The 23,103-nt window shown below is 32.2% G+C and overlaps 1 protein-coding gene across 8 annotated transcripts in view; it reads right to left on the bottom strand.

Moving 5' to 3' along the window:
* The window catches only part of LOC134688348 (androglobin-like), an 81,770-nt gene extending 59,841 nt beyond the window's left edge, over window positions 1–21,929 (bottom strand). Inside the window, exons 1-2 of one of the 8 annotated variants that reach the window (XM_063548987.1) lie at window positions 21,650–21,929; window positions 14,397–14,555 (exon numbers count right to left, since the gene is read on the bottom strand). In XM_063548987.1, the coding sequence (XP_063405057.1) occupies window positions 14,397–14,555; window positions 21,650–21,690 (200 nt within the window). In that variant the 5' untranslated portion in view covers window positions 21,691–21,929. Of the gene's footprint in view, window positions 1–21; window positions 224–2,563; window positions 2,750–6,646; window positions 6,831–7,932; window positions 8,100–8,995; window positions 9,082–12,070; window positions 12,223–14,208; window positions 14,221–14,396; window positions 14,556–21,649 lie in introns of those variants that run through there. The other 7 variants (XM_063548995.1, XM_063548990.1, XM_063548992.1 and 4 more) reach the window with 7 other exon arrangements.
* Window positions 21,930–23,103: the final 1,174 nt, after the last annotated feature.

The following is a 23,103-nucleotide window of genomic DNA, read 5'->3' on the forward strand; positions in this document are numbered from 1 at the left end:
AAAGTTTAGTTTTTGACCTACCTAGACGAACGGCGACCAGAACGCGATCCAGAACGAGAACTGCATCCTCCTGTGACGAATTTGCTTTGAGTTTCGCTTTTTGATAGCTGACTTGATTCTCTCTTAATAATTTCAGTTTGAGTACCTTGCCGAGAAAGTGGATGTGGCATTGTAAGAATTGTCACATATACACCGGAAAGCAGTATTCCTCAACTATTCAAAAAACCCAAAATGTAAAGGTATTAACTTAGTAAACTTATGCAAACTTTGAGAACTTTTTATTTTCTTTGATTGTTCAAAGGTGTTCAAGTAAGACATCTTATTTAATTCTTTTCGTGTAATTATTTATACAGGCGCCTTTTTTAGGCGTTTTGATTATAAATTTCTATTCACAATTATACGTTAAGAGGATAAAAATGTCATAATTTCTCTGTTTAATCCGTGGACTGCGATTAACCTCACGGTGTTGACCTATTCTTATTGTGGCTCTGAAAATACTGATGCTACTGTAAGAAGAATTCTTTAAATCTCCATAGCAAGGTGATAGGGAGCACTTGTTGGTGTAGATTCAATTTTTAATAAATAAAATAAAACGATCAAATTTACTCAATTAAAAGTGTACAAATCTATACATGTTCATTACAGAAGACTGTTAAAGTTAATATTTTCTCAAACAGAAACTAGAAAAGAACGTTACAAAGTTAAAATAACACGGTTCGATTATAACGATTTAACAGTATTTAAAGGGAAGTAACTCAAATTCAATGCGATCATTCATCAGCCTACAGGAAAACTAATTTTAAACTAATTTAAATTATGTCACGCGAATAATGCACAGTTCTTTTACCATTTACCTCGCAAAAAGTAATCTATTATTGAAATAATTTATATTGAATTATAAATAATAATTAGCTGCAATCCACAGAAAGATAATGGTACATCGGATGGCCATTTCTTCATGTTTCATGTTAAAGACAAATTTTGTTCGGTGTTTATTCATGTGCCGGATAAAACATATACATGGATGAACATATATTGTTTTATAGTTGACGGTTGTCCGACAGATTCGTTTACATGCATCAAAATCTCCATTTATTGATTTATCCATGCTAATAATTTCCTTGGTCATAGTAACATGAATTAACACCATTGGCCGGGGGGGGGGGGGGGGGGGGGGGGGCAATACGGAGCATTTTGTATTGATATCCAACATCGAAAAATATTTGCCTGAACATGCTGAAATGACTATCCTTTTCTGGCCATATATCAATTGATGCAAGTGTAGACAAACAAGAACCAATCAATTAGTTATCAATAACCGGCAAAAAAAACACTACACTCCATAGTTAAAGTTTAGGATATATTTCGAAGCAGCGGACAAATGGGAACTCCGTATTAAGCATATACTAAGTAATGAAAAAGCATTGACAGTACTTCAGCTATTCATACAACCATCAACGCCTATACAAGAAACACCCATCATTAAATGTGTGTATACAATAGGTGTCTATATTGAGAAGACAAAAAAATCGAATCTTGAAAAACAAAATAGTACAACAAAAGAATAACTAACTTATTAAAAAATCTTCAAGATGAATATAATATAAACAGACCCCAAGGATGACTTTGGTATAGAAATAATTTACTTTAATTTTGTCTTCTTCCGACTAGCAGTAAATCACTTGTCAAAGTGTGGTGTATGTTTGGCTGTGTGGGATGGATAAATTAGCATACACTACCGATCAGAATGGGTTGTTTTGTGTAAAATGAGTTAGACACACAATATGGTCTGACACGTTAAAGAATCATTGCAGCAAATCTTATAGGCGTAGATATATGTTGCCTGCATGGTGGAAGACCAAATATCTGTCCCTATCTAATTTGTCCCAATTTTCCGGTGCATTCCAATTACCCATTTTTAATCTCGGTAGACTTATATTGCAGTTGTGTATAGATTGTAAATATTTGTAATTATTTGTTCTCGTCCTGAACATGCATGATGTATTTGCAACTAGACGTAACACAAACAACAATTTATTAATCATCCAAGATACATACAAATCATGTTTTGGTACAGAATTTTACGATACAATTTCAAGGAGGTCGCCTCGAAGTAAAAGAAGGGGGACGAAAGATACCAAAGGCACAGTCAAACTCGTAAATCTAAAACAAACTGACAACGCCATGGCTAAAAATGAAAAAGACAAACAGAAAACAATAGTACACAAGACACAACATAGAAAACTAAAGAATAAACAACAAGAACCCCACCAAAAACTAGGGGTGATCTCAGGTGCTCCGGAAGGGTAAGCAGATCCTGCTCCACATGCGGCGCCCGTCGTCTTGCTTATGTGATTACAAATCAGGTAAATAGTCTAATAAGACAGACGGACAGTGATTACATTACGTAATTTGAGTAGCATAAAGGATACAACCATTCGCCAGAAAAAAAAATCCTCCACGCTTTGGCATCCCTTTTATGTACTAATTTTCTTGAAAACTGACACACGTGACAATATTTTCACGATTTCATGTCGTCTCAACAATGAAGCTTTTCACTTACCTCGATTGCTGGGAACTTGTACGTTCATTTATACTAGATAAGATTTTATTTCCTTTTCTGCTTGCCATTAAGTTAAGTTACGATCCCTTTATAATAAAAATCCAAATCGCAGAAATTTCATTTAAAACTATTTTAACAAGTATCACTTGGAATATGAAATCCAGTGAATGTTGAATATAGGATTAATTAATATTTTCGCACCAATGAAAGTTATATGTTATAACCCAACACCGTGGTTTATCAATTCCTATGCAGTTTAACATTAATCTGCAATAATCCTGGTGATTAAAACTAACAAACATTACAATACATTAAGCAAATATAAAGACATTCGATTTTTTCAAATTCATTAGATTTGTACTATTTCATGTCTTTGTGTGCATTTCCAATCATTAGATTTGTACTATTTCGTGTCTTTGTGTGCATTTCCAATCGTCATACAGTACTTTAATTTAATAAAACATTTGGCAGGTACATGGACATGTTTGTTTTTTCTTATAGTATGTCAAATGTGTTGATCCCTATATCAATGGCGAGTGTTTGGGTTGACGTAGATTATTATCAATTGTTAGAAACTGTTATGACATGCACTATAATCAAATAAGCATATTCTATAGAATTATCTTTATAAAAAAACATCTCTCCAGGTTAATAACTATATTTTAAATTGGAGAACAATATAAAATATCCCTTAAAAATTGCACGAGTGAATATAAAGATAGGGAGATGTAATAAGATTGACAATAACACAACTATCCAGGCACCAGTGTAAAAAAAGAAGTGGATAGCAGCAATCATAGGTCGTCATAATAAGCCTTCAACAATAAGAAAGGGAAAAGAAAAAGAACAAGCTCGTTTTTGTACAATCATGGAAGAATATCTATATCATGTTCATAGTGTAACAACACTTGTAGATTACTTGGGGACAACTGCTTATTTGACAAAAGTTTCTTGGCGGTACTTTAAAAATAGTGTTATGTTAGTGCTATTTCAAAGTCATGAATTATGCGTCACCGTATAGTTTGAGGTACAAAATACGCATTTAGTTTCAGAATTGCTTTCTTTGTATGGCAAATGATACCTTCTTTATACATGAGGGGTTGGTGGGGCTTTTTGGAATAAATAATATTTGGCAAATAGTTCAGAAGAATGGGTTCAAAACATAACAATTTGGGGAAATGTGCTAAACGAATAAATAATAAAGATAAAATTATCTGAAAAGATAAAGGGAAATTAAACAATCCCCTCCCTCATCTTATCTAGACCCTCAAACATTTTGTAAATCACAATTTGTCAAATTGATTTAAAGGAGCAATGTTCAATTTCCCGTAAATCTGTGAGTTCGACGTTTAAGAAACCTATCAAATTATTTGACTTTCTTCACAGACATATACAATTTAACTTTTAAAAAATATCAATCAATCAAAATATGGAAAAAAAATACCCAAACATTCGGAACTTATCGATGAAAGACAATTTTTCTGAAGGAATTTTGTTTTGTGATTTATCCATTATAATAATTAACAACAACAATTTACCGCAAACTACATGCATATATGAATTTTAAAAGTTTGCCAATATGTAAGAAATGCAAGCGATGTATCACATGTGTGCGCATTACCATTCGTTTTGCGTGAAACCTCATTTTATTACATTTGCAGCTTTTATTTTACAAGCAAACATACTGATTTTAGCACACATAAGTACATGGCACCTTTTTGTTCAAGTGATAAGTACCCCATCCGTCTTTGTCCCCTACTTACTAATGAGGATGTTCAAGTTGGGTTTCCAGTATGATAGGTCCGTTTTATTATGCACAAGTAAAATAAGCACAAATTTTGAAAATGAAAAATCGAAAAATGTATAGAAAATTACAAATCTGAAAATTATGTTTAAGAGAAATAAACATAAGATCCATATCTCCATTCTGTCTCGCTCCGGCAAATACTCCTTGTATGTGAGAGATAACAAACACACTTCCATTATAAGAGAGTAGATCTTGACAGAACAACCCGCCCTTGGTAGTACTATCATTTGGAAACTTCATTTCAATTGAAAAATAAATTATATATTCTCTTTTTTTGTAATCAAACGAAACTCGTCTTTTTCGAGCATAATGCAAGCACAAAGGGGACATATTCAGAACTAATCTAGTTCAATTTCTATCATTTTTAAATATAAATATCCTTTACATAGCTGGGCATTATTTCAAAACGTTTGTTACATATCAGACTAATATTAAAACATTCTGATGTACTAGTACATGGTACAATTTTTATAACTTGTGCATTCTTTCATTATATCAAGAATCTGCTCACCTGAAAATTGCTTGTAGTCGAGACTTCGCAGATCTTCTTAACTTAGGCGACGAAGACGAAGAAGATTTCCTTACACTACAATCCATTGCTTACTCCAGAATGTTTGTCACTATGGTTTTAAATGTGAGCGATGTATCCTCAAGCTTTTATTTTTTTTATATTTTTATTCAATCAAACTTTCAAAAATAAATGTTTCAAGTTTTTAATTATTTGTTTGTTTAAAATCAAACATGTATACATCTCCTCATGTCTAATAGCTAAAGAAGACACCCACTGATGCAATATAATTCAAAATTATATTTAAAGTACTCTTCAAATATTGTAAATAATATTTCATATAAAACACACAGTAATAAAATGTTCTTCTCAAATGCTGCTCAAATGTTTCAATTTATCAAAGCTGTTCCTTCCTATTAGAACTTGCGGAAATTAAATAATTTTCAATTTGTTTGTTAATGATATAAAAATACTGGAGGCTACATTGTGATTTCCTGATATTTTGAGATTTTTTTTATGATTTATTGGGAAAATGTCAATAAACGAGAAATACGACTGATAATGCTGTCCTATCTTCTCTACCTTTAATTGGAATTCAAAGAGAATCTGCGAACACCATCTTCATACTTGTCAATTTTTATTTCTGAGTAAATGTCAGATAAAGTTATCGAAATTTATACGAGAATTTGCCATTATCTCCCCCATCTCCATAAGCGCAAATTAAAAAACCAGTACAAACAGATCAGTAGGTCATAACCTCTTAGAGTTATCTCTCTTCACACATTGTAAGTAGTATAGTGGGACCAGACGAAACTCGTCTCATGAACGCTTAAACAAAATCAATTTAGATAAATCTAGTTTTCAGATTCTATGTATTAATCATAATTTCATGTTTACAGTGGTTTTAATGGTTAAAGTGTAAAAAATGGTTTGTAGCCATTACATACATATGATTTCTCGTAGTTCTGTTCATGTCGCCTGACGTCCACAGGGACAATACTTTGATGATACCGAGCAACCATTAAAACGTCGCTAGCTTGTTAAAAAGCACTAAACACAGATAATAGTTTGCTTATACTGAGCCGGTGATCAAACATAAGCGAAGAGGCGAGGAAGCTATATCTACCTACATCTAAATTAACTGATATCTAAATTGCATGCATGATGGTAAAATAGTATTATTCTTTTGACCTCACAATAACTATAAATATATTACTTTTTTTTTTAAATAAAATGAAAGTTTTCGTCACGTTTCCAGTTGCCCTGAGGAGATTGCGAATATGTTTAGTATCTAGCGATCTAAACTGAACAAAACAGATTTTATATAATTTTGTTTCAGTTAGAATTGCGCAGATTCTTTCATGACCATCAATTTCCTATTTCATTTTTAGCTATCGTATAGTAGATGTATATTTTCTTGCGTATGTTTGTTTTTTGACAAAGTTTATGATTGAGGCGGGTTTTTTTTTTTTTATGTTTCGTCAAATTAAAAATTGATCTCGTTACAATGAGCACCTGAAGGGTAAGAAATTCCTCATGGTCTGACTAGTTGTACATGTCGTTTAACCAAAATTAATGATATGCGGCATTCGGTGATTCCAAAATTGAAAACAATGAAAAACTAATTGTTTTGTGTACATTTATAGATGACAACCTACCACAAAACTTATGTTCCGGTTCGAATCAGTATTGCAACAACCAAGATTCTATACGCTTACATACATGTCAAATAATTATATTAAACACTGAATAAAGTTATAAGCCATACCTTTGTCTTAGTTTAAACTCCTTTTTAACATTGATCCCTCCAAACATCGGACCGAATCCTGCAGGCACTGTCATTCTTCTTAACGTGGAAGTGTATTTTTCTTCCATTTTTTGTGTGTTTTATATACATTAAAAACGAAATTCAATTCGATAAAATAATAAATAACATTGGAAAATTCTTTTGTTTAATTCGCCTCGGTCTTACTTTTGTTTTACTTTTGTAAATTTTAGTCCAACTTATTTAACTACCTGCTCAGTATCAGCAAACATTATATTTAAAATATGCTGGGGAGAATAGGTGTCATAGTTATTTCATAAAATATTGATTGAAATATTGACTTATAAGAATAAACTCCAATTATAATAGTTAGGCCACTAAAGTCTTGTTCTGTCTTTCAAGTGTCTGTTTTTATTTCTTTTTCTTTGAAATTTTTTAAACAAACATTGTTATTACGTCAGATAATTCGATTAAAAACAACTTTAAAAAAGCTGTATCAAAGCAGTGAATTTTTTTCGACTCAGACTGTTATTTTTTTATTGGGTATATAAAATAAAGCAAAGCAAACAATTAGGAATCAATTTTGTTTAAATATTCATTATAATATAGAATTGGGGCTGCTTTGTATAATTATATCTTATTGCAAATATTTATAGCAATATGAATGACCACAAGCTATCATGCATCAACCCACAGTGTGTACTAAGATCTCTCTTTACATTTGCAATCGACATACTAGTATAAGACGACTACAAAGGATATACAGCAACCGTGTATAGCATAAAAGAATGCATCGATGGGAGCCTCACATTTGTGCAATCAGACGAAAGAAAAAAAATGTGTCAGCAAAAACAATGAACTGTCACAAAATAAAGAAATACTGACAGAAATCATGCCAAAAACCTTATATTCCTGTCAGAACAAAATGGTTTTCTTTTTGCCTTGGCCTTACATTAAGTGGACAACCACTGTCGTTGTTTGTCTTAAATGTTTTAAGAAATTCTTAAATGATTTGATCGACGCTAATTTTGCGAAGATTTAAAATGTTCAGATAACTGGTCACTTCAAAATGTTTGTCCAGTAGATTAGATTTATATCCTACAGTCTGATAACATATAAACACTTCACACTCTTTCATATCTAAACTTGACCATACCTTTCATGTTTTTAATTTACCCTGCACGAAATTGTTCCTCGTTATGGGTTTTAAATACCAAATTGTTTCAAACAAAACTTTTTATGAAAGAATGCAAAAACTTATCCTGAACATTTCCATGCAAACAATTTACCTCTTTCCTTGGAAACGGCCTTCATTTTTCTTGTTGATAAGGAAATTAGTCCTTGACATTGATGAAGAATCGGAGACGGGGGAAGATGCTCGCTTCTTCTCAAAAAGACCATCAGTGCTTGGAATATGGCTTTGTTTGTCTTTAATCATTCTGTAACTTTTTTGTATCAATTTCGATATGAACACCTCGTATGTATTGGTTAAGACATTAAATCCTGATGGGTGTTTGTAACGGTTTACAAAAGTTTCAATAAGGAATTGTTAAATATGCGAACAACAGAAAATATATCTGTAACTGTGTATATATCGGAACAAGTACTTTCAAGATCTCATAAGCGTCAGTTTGTTGCTGACCTTTACGAGAACAGAATATTGAAAATTAATTAGTTATTAAATTCAGTATTTTTTTTCCTTCAAAATAAGCCCCTCATCTTCACTGATGCGTTTTTGTCTTGCAAGACAATAATTTGAACCAGTTACGTTTCATATGAATGACCTATTGTGTGGTCTTAGTTAGCGACGATTGCGCATGATTTGGGTTATTGAAAAATAAAACAAGGGACAAGGGAAGCGAACAGGTAAAACTTTAATGAACTAGAATTGATTTAAAAAGTAAGACACTTTCAACCATCTTCGGTATATCGTTGCGATATACTCGGAGCAAACCACAGAAAACTGGCAAATATTTTCATTAATAAGATAAGAGTCGAACGCATCTACCAAGAACAAGACGTCGGTGTGTACTATAGCTAATGGTTATTGTGGGTGTACTACTTATGTGTGTACAATTCCAACTTTATATATATATTTCAGACAAACAGAAACAGAAAAACACTCATAAATGTCCTATTCAACACATTTATATGTATTCAGCATTGAAAGTAGCTTTGAATATTAATTAAGATATTATAGTATTAGTAATTATATTTCGAATTTATCGGTGTAATGATAAATTTGGTGGAATTCTACACTGAACAAATCATCAATATAACACACATTTATCTATTCAATAAATCCATTTTTGTTTTAAGTTAACTGGAATAAAAACATTTCGTATTGCCTACCTTACAACACCCAAAATATTGACAGTTTGTATAGAAGCTTTTCTGATCAAAGCTGATCCTCTTCGAGAACTATTTCCAGACATCTTTTTTTTAGTATCACAACATATATACTGGGATAAAACTGTAATTTTATGTTTCAATCATATAATTTATAATACTATTCCTTTTGAAATATCTAGTTTCTTGTGATCGATGTGGTGTGAAATCAACATACGTTATAATCGAAATGTGTCTCAATGAAGAAACGTTTTAATTGTTTAAAACAGTATTTAAAATTGAAATTCGATAACACTTATTGGTTAAATTTGCACAATAGGTTTTTCTTGCGGATTTAACGGAAATTCATGTCAAATAAGGATGAAAATAAATAAAATTATGTCAGATTATGACCTTATATATGTATTTCAATAAATATGTAAATATTTCGAAGCGGACGTAATTCTATCAAAAGGATTATATACCGCCGAGCAAAGCGAGTCGAACAAACTTTTTAATGATTGCTTGCTAAAAAAATTATATAAATTCTGCCAAAAAAAATATGATATGATAAAAAAAATCAAAATTTGTAAATAGACAATTTTAGAAAGGTTTGTTAGGAATTATGATAACCTCGGGGACTGATGGTCAACCAGCAGTGGTATTGATCAAGTGCTAAAAAAATATACAAGGGCCGAGGGAAGCAAACAGGTAAACCCATATTGAACAAGAATTGCTCTAAAATTAAGACACTATCAGCAATCTCGGTATATCGCAGGGAAATACACGGATCGAACCACCGAAAACTGGAAATCATTTTCATTTATAGGATAACAGTCGAACGCACCTGTCAAGAACAAGACATCAGTGTTTGCAATGTTTTTGTCGATGTACTACTTATGTATGTATAATTGCAATTGCAGCTTTATATACCGTATATTTCAGACAAACATAAACAAATAAACCCTCATAAATGTCCTAACCATCACATGTATATGTATATTCAGCAATGAAAGTAGCATTGAATATTTTTTTTTTAAAGTTATAAATCTCATGCGTCCTAAGCGCATTTTTGTGTAACCTTCATCCACAAAGCTAAATGTCAAAATTTGAAAGCCACTGATGTAGAAAAACCTAACGGTGTAGAGCTGTTGTAGAACCGAGAATTCTAATAAAAAAATGTAATTCATAAACGGACAACTTAATAAGAAAGTTATTTAAACTTTTGAACAGAGGTGCAAAAAAAGGCAAGTAAAAAAAGACAAATTATTACATTATTCAACATAGGTATGGCAGTAATTCAAATATGAAGTTTATCATCTTATTATTTTTCATTAAAGGAGTTATAACCATTTGATTATATACTACAATTATCGAGCACTTGAAGTAAAACAATAAAAAGAGTGTGAATCAGCATCACTTACGAAAAGATGGCAGAACTTCCACTCTGAATCTTTGACATCTTTTTGGCAATGGAAGCCATCCTTCTAGAACTTCGCCCGCTCTCGGACGATTCTGAAGAAGCTGACATTTTCAACACTACACTAAATCGTCAACAAAAAAACACAGTAACAATCACCACCCTGAATATTTGTTTTTTGCTACTTAACATCAGTCGTGCCACCAGTATTAAGTTCTTACACAAAAGCTGGTGCTATTGAGATTTTATTTACTTAGGACCCATCGAGATTAAGTTACTACAATTAAAAAATCAATAGATCATTTAGAATTTAAAACACTTTATTTGGGAAACATCGATACTTCATTAAGGTTCATTCAAGTTTTGTCAGTATTGTTGATTCATTCTGTTCAGCAAATATATTGTTATACAGACCAACACCAGACGTTTAGAGGATTGCACCGCCTGGCTCTAAATCAATGAAAAACGGGTTTTGAGTTTCTTCCCTTGTTTCAATACTCTAAAGTGGATCGTTTGATCATAAAAGGACATTTATTTTGGATTTAATCTATTTGTGCTTAATGCCATTAACAATCACGAAATAAAACTACGTATATTTATAAAGAAAATGTTGTACTATATGATTGCCTATGAAGCACCTCTCCACAAGAGACCAAATGACAGTCACAAAAATAAAAAAAATATAGATCACCGTACGGCCTTTAACAATGAGTAAAATACGTATACCATATAGACAACAATAAAAGGTCATATGTCAGGTACCAGTTTTGACTGTCTTCGATCCTGGCCTTTGTCAATAGCATATTATTACTATTAATATTGTTATAAGCGATTACTTGGACGTAAATTCACGTCTGGTCAATACCTTCCTTGTATCTCTTAGTCAGTCTTATTATATTTTGGCGGTCAGTCATTTGCATTTTATACTTGATATTTATCATTTTTCCTCAATAAATATGTAATAAAATGTTTTTAATATTGAATATTTGAACATCATTATTATGCAAGTTAAATCTACTAATTTAATCGTTTAATTAATCTAGGCAAAGAATACCAGCTGTGAAGAATTGTTTTGAAATGGGTTCCAAGTGCCAGGCTTTATAATAGAATTGAGAGTAGAAATGGAGAATGTGTCAAAGAAACTATTACCCTACCAAAAAGTAAAAACAGACGAAGGCCACCTATAGTGTTTCAACACAACGGGCAAATCCCGCACCCGTAGGCGGACTCCTCTTGGCCCCTACAATCAGTTAAAGATTGACGCCACACTAAACTTCGAACATATAAATGATCTAAAATAATCAAATGCAAAAAAACAAGACTAACAAAGGGCAGATGCTCCTGGCTTGAGACAGGCGCAAACTCTTATAAGATGATGGCCGACTGGCTTCTGCCAGGACAAAAAAAAACAGTAGCTCGTGATTAGGAATTCGTACACATTTTTGTACATAAAATATGAAGTACTGAATTCGAAATGCTGCATAAAATTTGCATTCTATTATATACAAAACACCAAGATTTTCATAATACTACAAGTACCATTAAGCCATTGCATGTTATGTTACTATTTATGGGTCATGTTCGCAGAATAATATAATCCCAAATTAATTACCAAAAACTTATGTTTGATTCCTCATAAACCAAAGAATTAATAGAGACATAAAAAAACGTAAACTTACAAGACTGAAGATCGTCTCCTCCCCGTGTCCGGTTTTAACACGCTACCCCTCCTAAGTGCACCCCGGGAGCCAGGGGTCTCCCCTCCAACAATGGATCCTTTTCTCATTGACTAACAGATACGGAGTACACACTAGTACGTTGACTTCTGATCAGAAAATTTTAAACGCTTAATCCTCTTTTCTTAGTTTGAAAACATTTAACGGATTTGTTGTATATAGGTTGGAGCCACCGGCCAACTTATTTATAATTCTAAATCATGTTCATAACACTTGATTTAATGATTATAGAAAATACTTCTTTGGTCAACTTGATCACATTAAAGGCAAGGAAATCCAAAATCACATACATGGTGGCCTTGTATACACAATAGTCTCATGACGGAGATTGGTAAGGGAAAATTAGTAATGTCTTTTCGTGTAAACGAACAAACTCCCTTCGTTTAAAGATTCCAGGAATAGAAAGAACAAACGAAATAAAAACGATTTCAAATCGAGATAAGGATTTCTGTCTTTTAAATAATCAAAGAATTTCCTGGTTTGGAGATTAGTAAATATAACTAATTATTGGAAAGAATATTTTACAGACGTTATTAATTGAAAATGAAGTAATATGTGGATTAATAAATCATTTTCCTCAAAGTATATTACGCTTTGCTTGCGTGTTTATTTACAAGAACAGACAATCTCTGTATTGACTCTCTAATTCAAATCTTTTGTGACATTGCGTGCGCTTGTTAATTTCAATTTCGTTTATTACAAATTTATCGAGATATAAGAGAAATCTGTCCGTTTCTTAGAGATCATCAATAGATAAGAGGGCCATCCCATGACCACAGTCGTGTAAATCATTCATTATATAATGGTTAATCGATGCATTATCAAGGTGCGAATTGTCATATTGTTTTCTCACTTAGCAGTAGCACTCAAAGTTTGCAGAAACTGACTGGCTTACGATTCTTCTTTTATAACACGCGTATGGTAATTGCATAGGGACTTGGGCTGATATGCATAAAATCACTTTTAGTTCAGATTTGTCCTAAATAGACGGATTTTTCTACATGTACTACGAATGTATATCTAAACTTAAGGGGCTTTATACATATCAGTCTTGGATATCTAATTTTACTTTCTATAACATTGTTTACATATTTATGCATACTCTGGTCATGTGAATTTTTTTATACTGAAATTTAATTCACGATTATTCATGCAATTGTTTAATTTGCTTAAATACTTGGTTGTCAATTTGTAGAATATAATCGTCACAATTCTATAGAATGCACGTCAAACCGTCTTCAGAAATATCTTAAAAAACAGTCTTTTTACTATTTAAATATTGTTTAAAACATGAAAAGGTTAATTTAAAGCAAAAGAAAAATGTAACAAATTTAAAGGATTTGAAATACAGCTTCGGCATGTGATACTCAACTTGGAACTAATAACATTGCAATTATCCCTTTTTAGCGTTTGAAACATATTATGAATGAACATTCTATAGCAGATATACGTTTGTATAAAACGTATTGGATATCGAATTTGTTTTTGCTGTAATTCGTGCACATGTATTTCATTACTATGAAAACTTGCAATACATCATTATGCATGTTTGTCAACAGTTAATGTGTTTTTTTACACAACAATTCAACTTTTGAATGATGACTACAACAAAAACAAATTATTTAACCACATGAACGTTCTATTCATCAATGTTTTGAATTAAGCAGGTGCAAACCACAACTTTCAGCGTCTTCCAAAATGTTCTATTTAAATTTGATTTAACGGAATTTTCAAGAATTTGTACAGTCATATTTCTAGAGCTAATGTAACTATTAGTAAGTGGAAAGCAAGGTGAATGCTCTATAACTACAACACTACTAGTGAAAGCCAGTAACGATACATTTTGCAAATTGATCTAAGAAAGATAACTCTATTATAATACAGTGAATCTGACCTCCGATCATAAGCTAATCTAAACATATAAAATACATAAAATACAGCAATGTTTTTTCCCTTATTTTCTGGAACATGGTTTATTAAAAGGGGTTCATGTTTTTCAAGAAACTGCTGAAATTTCATTAATTTTCTGATACTAAAATCTTGTATATAAGAATCTACTTTTAAAATATATGTAAACTCACAGATTCATTTTGGAAACGCTGTAATATAAAATCCATTGTAGTGTGACCTAGGTAATCAAACAAATATACAATTCTTTTATCGATGTAAAAATAATGAAACCTTTCTTTGGTAATATGATATATATATTTTCCGATAACTTTGTTTTCGATAAATAAAAAGACCTATTGAAAGTGTAAAGTATACTTACAATTTAGATTTGACCAGCAGACCCGCTAGTTTACCAAATTGTTTTGGTGTTTCTGTTCCATCATCACTTCCTCTTCCTCTACTTAAGATACTGGCCATAGAAACATTGGACGATGCCCTCGGTATCTGGTCATCTTTCTCGTCTATTTTCTGTGGCACACTAAAAAGAAAAAAAAATATTTCACACATATATTTTTTTTCGTAAGATTATGGATCAACCTTGGACGATAAATGATGATGATTAAAGTATTTAACATTGGCTTTACAGCCCTTACACGGTCGGTACGTAAATGGGTAATTAACTAAAATTCTATAATAATAAACTGAAAATGAAAACTGTAAAGTAGGTCGAGTCTTATCGACATCATAATTTTGTAAACAAAAATCAACCTATTTAAACAAAAAATAAGAGGATGGAGTAGGACTGGCAGTGGGACAACTCGAAGACCAAATAGTGCTGACCTTAAAATCTATAGTTCTGATACCGTTATAAATCTTATAAACTATGATTTCCATTTAAAATAATACTTTCCAAAATTAGGCATATAACCTGCCTTTAGAAGATACGTGGATATGAGCTTGTTTAACTGAATTGTTTGTGGTTTGTTGTAACAATAGAAACCTTTTTATGAATATGTAAATTCATATATATAAATAGGAGAGACAATAAAATTGAGAATGGAAATGGGGAATATGTCAAAGAGGCAACAACCCGACCAAAGAGCAGATAACAGCCGAAGGCCACCAATTGGTCTTAAAACGCAGCGAGAAAATCCCACACCCGGGGTGGGCCTTGCTGCTAAAGAAGACATGTCTCTGCTGCAAACAAAACGTTCAGAAAATTGATGATATAATTAAAACGTGTTAAAAACTTTGTTCAAACTTGTTCTGTTAAAACATATATTGAAATATATGGAAGTGTTTAACGACCTTGACTGGCTTTTCAGCCCTCGCACGGTCGGCTCGGTGCCCGAAGACGATTGGTGAGCATTTAAATATTTTGTGCCGTGGGTCAGGAACGGATAGCAAAGGACGCCGAATGGAGGCCGCCATCTTGGTTTTGGTGAGTTGTTTTTGGTTTTTTACTATTTTGGTCTTTATTCTTCACAACGGCTGCTTTCAGGGCCAGTTTGGTCAGCTTGGCAGCCCGCTAACCTCGATGATGGAGTACTGGTAGATGATCTCGGACGTAGTTCAAAAGATGACAGGAAGCATTATCAGGACCAAAGCCGTGAGGCAGTGAAATGTAGGTCGTATCACCCAACAGCCTAGGATACAGCCCTCGGACGTTAATCGGCACGACACTCCCCATAATATACAATGGTTTTGGAGGCATGTTAACGCGGGTACGCCAACTACTACGCCTATCTGTACGGCATGGATTGGTTTCTGTCATCTTAAGTAGTAAGTCGTTGAACATCTAACTGTAAACCCTCATCGAAGATAGCGGGTAAAGGAGAGCTGACCCAGCACGTCCGTTCAGCTGTAAGGACTGAGACGTGACTGTTGAATGTAATGATATATTGAAACTCGATTGTCTTTAATAATATACTTGTCTATCAGTACAAATCTCAGTTAAAGCTAATACCATATGTCTAAGTCAAATATTTAAAAGTCTTAAAGTTTATACCCGTTTGGCGTATATTCACCCGTCCATTGTTACAGTAATTATAGGGAACAACTTATATTTGATGTTTTATTGATAAAAAGGTAATAAAACAGGACTTTATTGAACTTTTAGAGTAGACGATAAGAAAAGAAAGGAAACAAATAACGAGAAAAGAATTGTAATTTAATCACAATTTCATAATCAAATATATATTTTGAAAAGAAACATTATTTTTTAGAAAATGTATATTGAATTGAACTTTAAAAACAAATTTTAATTTCATATTCTATATCAAATTTTATATCAAAATTTAATAAATAACATGCTTCTTGCTCTTTCTCCGACAATACAACTATATACTAGTAGTCGATTAATAAAAGACTTAGTCGGAAAACAAAATCAATGTCGAATAATGCATGCATGTTCTTGACGAATGCTTATATTGAAAGAAAAAAAATGAATTCTCAATCATTTCTCAGTACTTATATGAAATAAAAAATCTTCATAAAGCTTAGCTACATTTATCATACACCTTATTTACTTACTTACACCTACTTATAAAAAACGTCTCTTTTTCCATTGGTGTGCTTATATGTATACTTGATGTACCGTTAAATTTGTTTTCGGTCTTCATATGCTTGAAATATTTGTCACTGGATATTTATCTAACGAAATCGATCCTTTGTGGTTCAGTTATTACAATATGCCAATTGTTTGATTGTTTAAGAAAACACGGATACGACATGATAAAAGAAAAAGGAAAGAGGTCCAATTGGTATTATTTATAACGGTTTTATTTTATTTTATTTATTTGCCCCCCTCCCACCAAGAAAAGTAACAACATCAGTTCCATCTATACCATAATTTTTATTCTTATATATACATATTCATCGCTATTGGTATGTGAATTGTTTGCCCCTTTACTCAATCGAGACGCCTCTTTTTTTAATCCTTTACTCAATCGAGACGCCTCTTTTTTTTAATCGAAACTTTCAGACTCGGTTTTAATAATATACAAACAAGGAGAAAAATATGAAAACAAATACAGTGGTTATTAACATGAGATTATTTTTCTATATGAGACCAGATTTTAACTAGATAATCGCGTATTAGCATATTTCACATTTTACAGTTAATTAAATTGTTATGATGACATAACTTTAATAGAGGATTATGTACGATTTTAAAGGTGCCCAGTTTACTACGAAAACTATAAAGTCATAACTGATCTTTATAAATGAGTTTAAAGGATTTCTACAAACAGGTGTAAAGACCGAGGATTGAGATATTGTAAAACAAGAGTGCACACGCTGAAATGTCTCGCCTTCTTTACTAATCATTGATATTATGTTGAAATACCTAAATATAAAGCTTTATTACAACTGTCACATACACTCAACATTAACCAAGAAATGAAACATTGATCAATAAACCATGAAAATGGGGGTTATTGTCAGATGAACCATGCCAGGCAGACATGTACAGCTAACAATTCTTCCATACAACAAATATAGTTGTCTTATTGCTTATAAATTAAGAAAAACAGACAAAAACACAAACACTTAACACTTAGCAATGGACTGTGAAAATGAAGTCAAGGTCAAATAAAACCTGCGTAACAGACATATAGATCATAAAATGTTTCCATACACCAAATATAGTTGACCTAATGCATAAAGTATTAGAAAAATAGACCAAAACTCAAAAACTTAACTTTGACCACTGAACCATGAAAATGAGGTCAAGGTCAAATGACACCTGTCAGCTAGAAAGGTACACCTTACAATCATTCCATACACCAAATATAGTATATCTATTGCATATAGTATAAGAAAAACAGACCAAAATACAACAACTTAACTATAACCACTGAACCATGAAAATGAGATCAAGGTCAGATGACACCTGTCAGCTAGACATGCACACCTTACAATCATTCCATACACTAAATATAGTAGATCTATTGCATATATAGTATAAGAAAAACAGAACAAAACACAAAAAACTTAACTATAACCATTGAACCATGAAAATGAGGGCAAGGTCAGATGACACCTGCCAGTTAGACATGTACACATTACAGTCCTTTTATACACCGAATGTATCAGACCTATTGCTTATAGTATCTGAGATATGGAATTGACCACATAAAACTTAACCTTGTTCACTGATCCATGAAATGAGGTCGAGGTCAAGTGAAAACTGTCTAACGGGCATGAGGACCTTCCAAGGTACGCACATACCAAATATAGATATCCAATTACTTATAATAAGAGAGAATTAAACATTACAAAAAATCTCAACTTTTTTTTCAAGTAGTCACTGAACCATGAAAATGAGGTAAAGGACATTGGACATGTGACTGACGGAAAGTTTGGAACATGAGGCATCCGCCGCCGCCGGATCACTATCCCTATGTCGAGCTTTCTTCAACAAAAGTTACAGGCTCGGCAATATCTACCATAAACAAATTGTAGGAGGGGGTTCTAATTTGTTAAAAAATAAAAGGAAGTTATGGGATGATCACTCGTTCACGATCAGTATATCAAAATCTCATTGAAAGTTTCGAGTCCAGAAGGGAATCTCTCTCAACTACTGTTTCATGGGGTTAAATAATTGGTTGACGGTTACTTGCTTAGCGTCCAGTGGTTTGGTGGATTTTGCCGGTCACGTCCATGTGTTTTTGTTATATGTATTTCTATATATTTGTATCTCTGATGAGTGTAGCCTTTTTTTTTTAACTATATTTTTTATAATTTTTTCTTATGTTGAACTGTTACACCATTGTCCTAGGTATGGGGGATTGGGATCCCGCTAACATGTTTAAACCTGCCACATTCTGTATGTACATTGTATGTGTCTGTCCCAAGTCAGGAGCCTGTAATTTAGTGGCTGTCGATTGTTGCTGTGTAACATATTTGTTCTTCGGTCATTTTATGTACATTTATGAGGCTGTTAGTATTCTCGTTTGAATTGTTTTACATTTGTAATTTCTTTGTCTTTTATAGCTGTTTTTTTTAGGTATGGGCTTTGCTCATTGTTAAAGTCCATACAGTGACCAATATCTGTTAAGTGTGGTCTCATGTAGATAGTTGTCTCGTATGCAATCATACACACTGTAAACGTCATCAAATGAAATGTGGATGCTGTTTCGTCACCTGTTCTGCTAAGGTTACTTTTTTTGGTTTTCTATTTTATCTTTGATTGTATACCATTGTTTTATAACTGACTAATCATTTATTTATATAATTTGAATAACACCGCCAGACAGACGAATGACGGTAATACGCCTGCTACAGTAATTTGTCAATGGTTGTCCCTCTCAAGTAATTATCACATAATAAGTCAAACCCCGTCAAACAGACGACTTGCAGTAATAAGCCTGCTACAGTGGTGGACTTTCAAACATATTACAGCTTGCTACTGTAATTTGTCGATTGTATTGTTGTCCAATTATAATAATTGTCAAAAAAGTTGTCAAACACCGTAATCCAGGCGACTGTCGGTAATACGACTGCTACAGTAATTTGTCGATTGTTGTCCTTTTTAAGTAATTATCATATAATTATTCAAACATCGTCATACCAGTCGGAAACCAGGTTGAAATAGAACAAAAGAATCGAAGCTCTTTGTTAGAGAAGGCGATAAATGTTTACTATATTGTTTACTATAGTGACACAAATTTTAAAAGTAAATAGTAATAAACAAAATTGCAATTTTCTTCTCAATTACGAGGTGTTTTATTTAAAAACACCATTTGCACAAATGAATTTTCGAAAATTCCACCTGACAACCGATCAGACAATTGTTTTAAGTTGAATCAATGTAGACAAGATTGTTAACTGATGCTCATAAGCTATGGGGAGATAATTTTGACGAAGTAGGGTCCTGACTGATACAGGCGACTGTCGGTAAAACGACTTCCATACTATAGAGGGGACTGTGGAACGTATATTCTATTGCGGCCTGCAACAGTAATTTGTAGATTGTTCCCTTTACGTAATTATCACCTCAGATCTCTGACCCGTCGCTCGTGTTGATTCAGAAATTTCTGTCATCTCTGTAAAATTTGTCAAGCATTTTGTGTTATAACTTTCTTTAATGTATTTTCAGATAAGATTTTTTATTTTTTCATTAAATGGGCCTAACAAGGAGCATGATACAATATAAGGCATTAACAGACAATATAAAAAAGAAACAACAATAGGTTATGCCAGTGTCATGGTATATAATTTGGAAAATTGTGCGATGGGGTCTTGCAAGTTCAATAGATTATTTTCACATTTTAATTGACTTATTTGTTTCTGCATAGAGTAAATAAAATAATTCCGAGGGGGTCGATTCGGACTTTGAACGTACGCCCTTCGTTAACAAGTACAAAAAATACGGTATATTCAAGTAGGTTCACAGTTTTCAAGTAGATCCATTGATTAAATATTCGTTAATTATAGTGGTGACCTTGCGTGACAATACATGATTTATTTCAAACCAATTTTCCATCTTCAAATATACTTTACTCTTTAAACGCCATTTAATGGTTTCAATTAATAATAATGGACAATAAAACTGACACTTCGTTAATAGCGAAAACTTTCAATTGTATGTAATATTTCCTTTGCCTATCTTTAAAAGTCATGGCAAATATTTGTATACGAGATTAACTATTTCATTTAGTCTTCTGTTGCTTTGCTACAAAACACATATCAATGTCGCATTCTGTTTTATGTGTGCGTTTAAACGTTGAATTAAAATAAAAACACATCCGTATAAATTACCCTTTGATAGATTTGTGGTTAATATGCCTAAAATGCATGTTTGACAATAATTTTTTTTGTTAATGGGATAATGAGTAGAAAGAATGCCATTTTCATTGTAAGTCTTTATGCCTAAATGTTAAAATACCTATACATTTCGAAGTTAATGACCTTCTTTGTATAAAATATAATTAGCGGACAAAGAAAAACGCGGCATCTTAACGAATTCCTTTTTTTCCTTTTTCTTTTTAAATTGTGGGAATGAGGCAGGTTTTAACAGAATGTACTTGATCTTCCAAAAACTGATCCCATTCCTTTACACCCAAAAAAACGTTTAGTCCAGGATATTAAAAATTGGATAAAGCAGGGACCGTTTGTAACTTACATTATTATATTAAATAATAAAAATATGAACAACAACGGACGCCTCTTGGTCTATTTGAGATTTAAGGCCAGTAAGAACGTGTTATAACTTTTAAAGTACAAAGAAAATGTGTTCCTTAATTCATTTCCTATTAGATTCTGAATAATTAATCACAGAAAAAGGTATTGCACTGGGGTGACACGATACATGTTAACACAAATCAATAGAAAAACGAATGAAATAATACGTAGTGACCATAGTTTAAATTAGAGTTCATATGTATCTTAAAAGAAATTGAATGGAATGATAAAGAATAGTAGACAACTAGTAACAAGAACAGAAAAGCCAAAAACAATAAACAAGTCTTTAATATAAGAATTTGGAACTGCTAATTTTACCTCTTAATAACTAGAAATATATATTTTAAAACAATGTACCAGATAAATCAACCATCATTACTTATTAGTTTCTGATTTGAAACTTGGAAATATAATTCCCTTTTTTCAAATAATATTAAAATGTCTTACCTTTTTCTCATAGCAGACCCAAGTAGTTTCTTCAAAGACATTTTGCTGGTAGTTGTTATTTCTTTCAGAATTTATCCAAATGTTGATAATCGCTATACACCATAGACAACCGCAAAGTCGATTACTAAAATGTGTATTTCGTTAGAATCATGGTCTTATCCAACAATCAAAAACATTTACTTTTTCTTTCACACTGTCTTCTTCATGATCTGGTCCGAAGAAATAACACTCGAAAATATTTGCTTAAGAACTTACAATATTTCCAATTGATCCAAGGTTTTAATTGGAAGCCAGATTTAAATAAGCCCTGGGCTTTAAATCAGTAGTATATGCGTAACAGTTGTTCACGAAATAATCGTTTTATCTTCACACTGATTTGACAAAGCTATTATGAAAAGGGTGGTGATTATATGTTTTTGAAAGAAAAGTTTTTCGTTTTTTTTTAAATGAACAAATCATTGAAACTCAATCTGTGGTCGTCTATCACTTTTGAAGCTAAAAAATTTGTAAGGGTTCCGCGGAACCCAGTGTCTCGCCTATTTTTGCTGTATATCGCAGGCTCAACAACAATGAGGAAAAAAATCAATAAAAATATTCCTCTTGTTACTATTTTATGATTGTAAGAAAATCTAAGTCCATTTAAAAGTAAATAACAGAAAGAACGGAGTAATCTTTTTACAAACTTTACTTCTGGATACAATCTTATGATCATAAATAAGCTTCTGTTCAAGTTTGGTACAAACCCAGGATAGTTTAAGAAAATTATTAAAATTTTAAAAACTTTAACCACAGAGTGAATGTAATGGTTCCCCACAGAAAAACTAAGTCCATTTAAAAGTATAATATTGAAAAAATGGATTTATTTATATACAAAATTTACTTCTGGATACTATCTTATGATCATAAACAAGCTTCTGTCCAAGTTTGGTACAAACCCAGGATAGTTTAAAAAAGTTATTAAAATTCTAAAAACTTTAACCACAGAGTGAATGTAATGTTTCCCAGCAGAAAAAACTAAGTCCATTTATAAGTAAAATACGGAAAAAATGGAATTTTATTTTTACAAAATTTACTTCTGGATATTATTTTATGATCATAAACAAGCTATTGTCCAAATTTGGTACAAACCCCGGGATAGTTTGAGAAAGTTATTAAAATTCTAAAAACTTTAACCACAGAGTGAATGTTTTGTTTCCCAACAGAAAAAACTAAGTCCATTTATAGTAAAATACGGAAAAAATGGAATTTTTATTTTTACAAAATTTACTTCTGGATACTATCTTATGATCATAAACAAGCTTCTGTCCAAGTTTGGTAGAAATCCAGTATAGTTTAAGAAAGTTATTAAAATTTCAAAAACTTTAACCACAGAGTGAATATTTGTTGACGCCGCCGACGACACCGACGACGACGGAATGTAGGATCGCTTAGTCTCGCTTTTTCGACTAAAGTCG

This window comes from Mytilus trossulus, chromosome 10 (genome assembly GCF_036588685.1).
Source record: "Mytilus trossulus isolate FHL-02 chromosome 10, PNRI_Mtr1.1.1.hap1, whole genome shotgun sequence".
NCBI lineage: Eukaryota > Metazoa > Mollusca > Bivalvia > Mytilida > Mytilidae > Mytilus > Mytilus trossulus.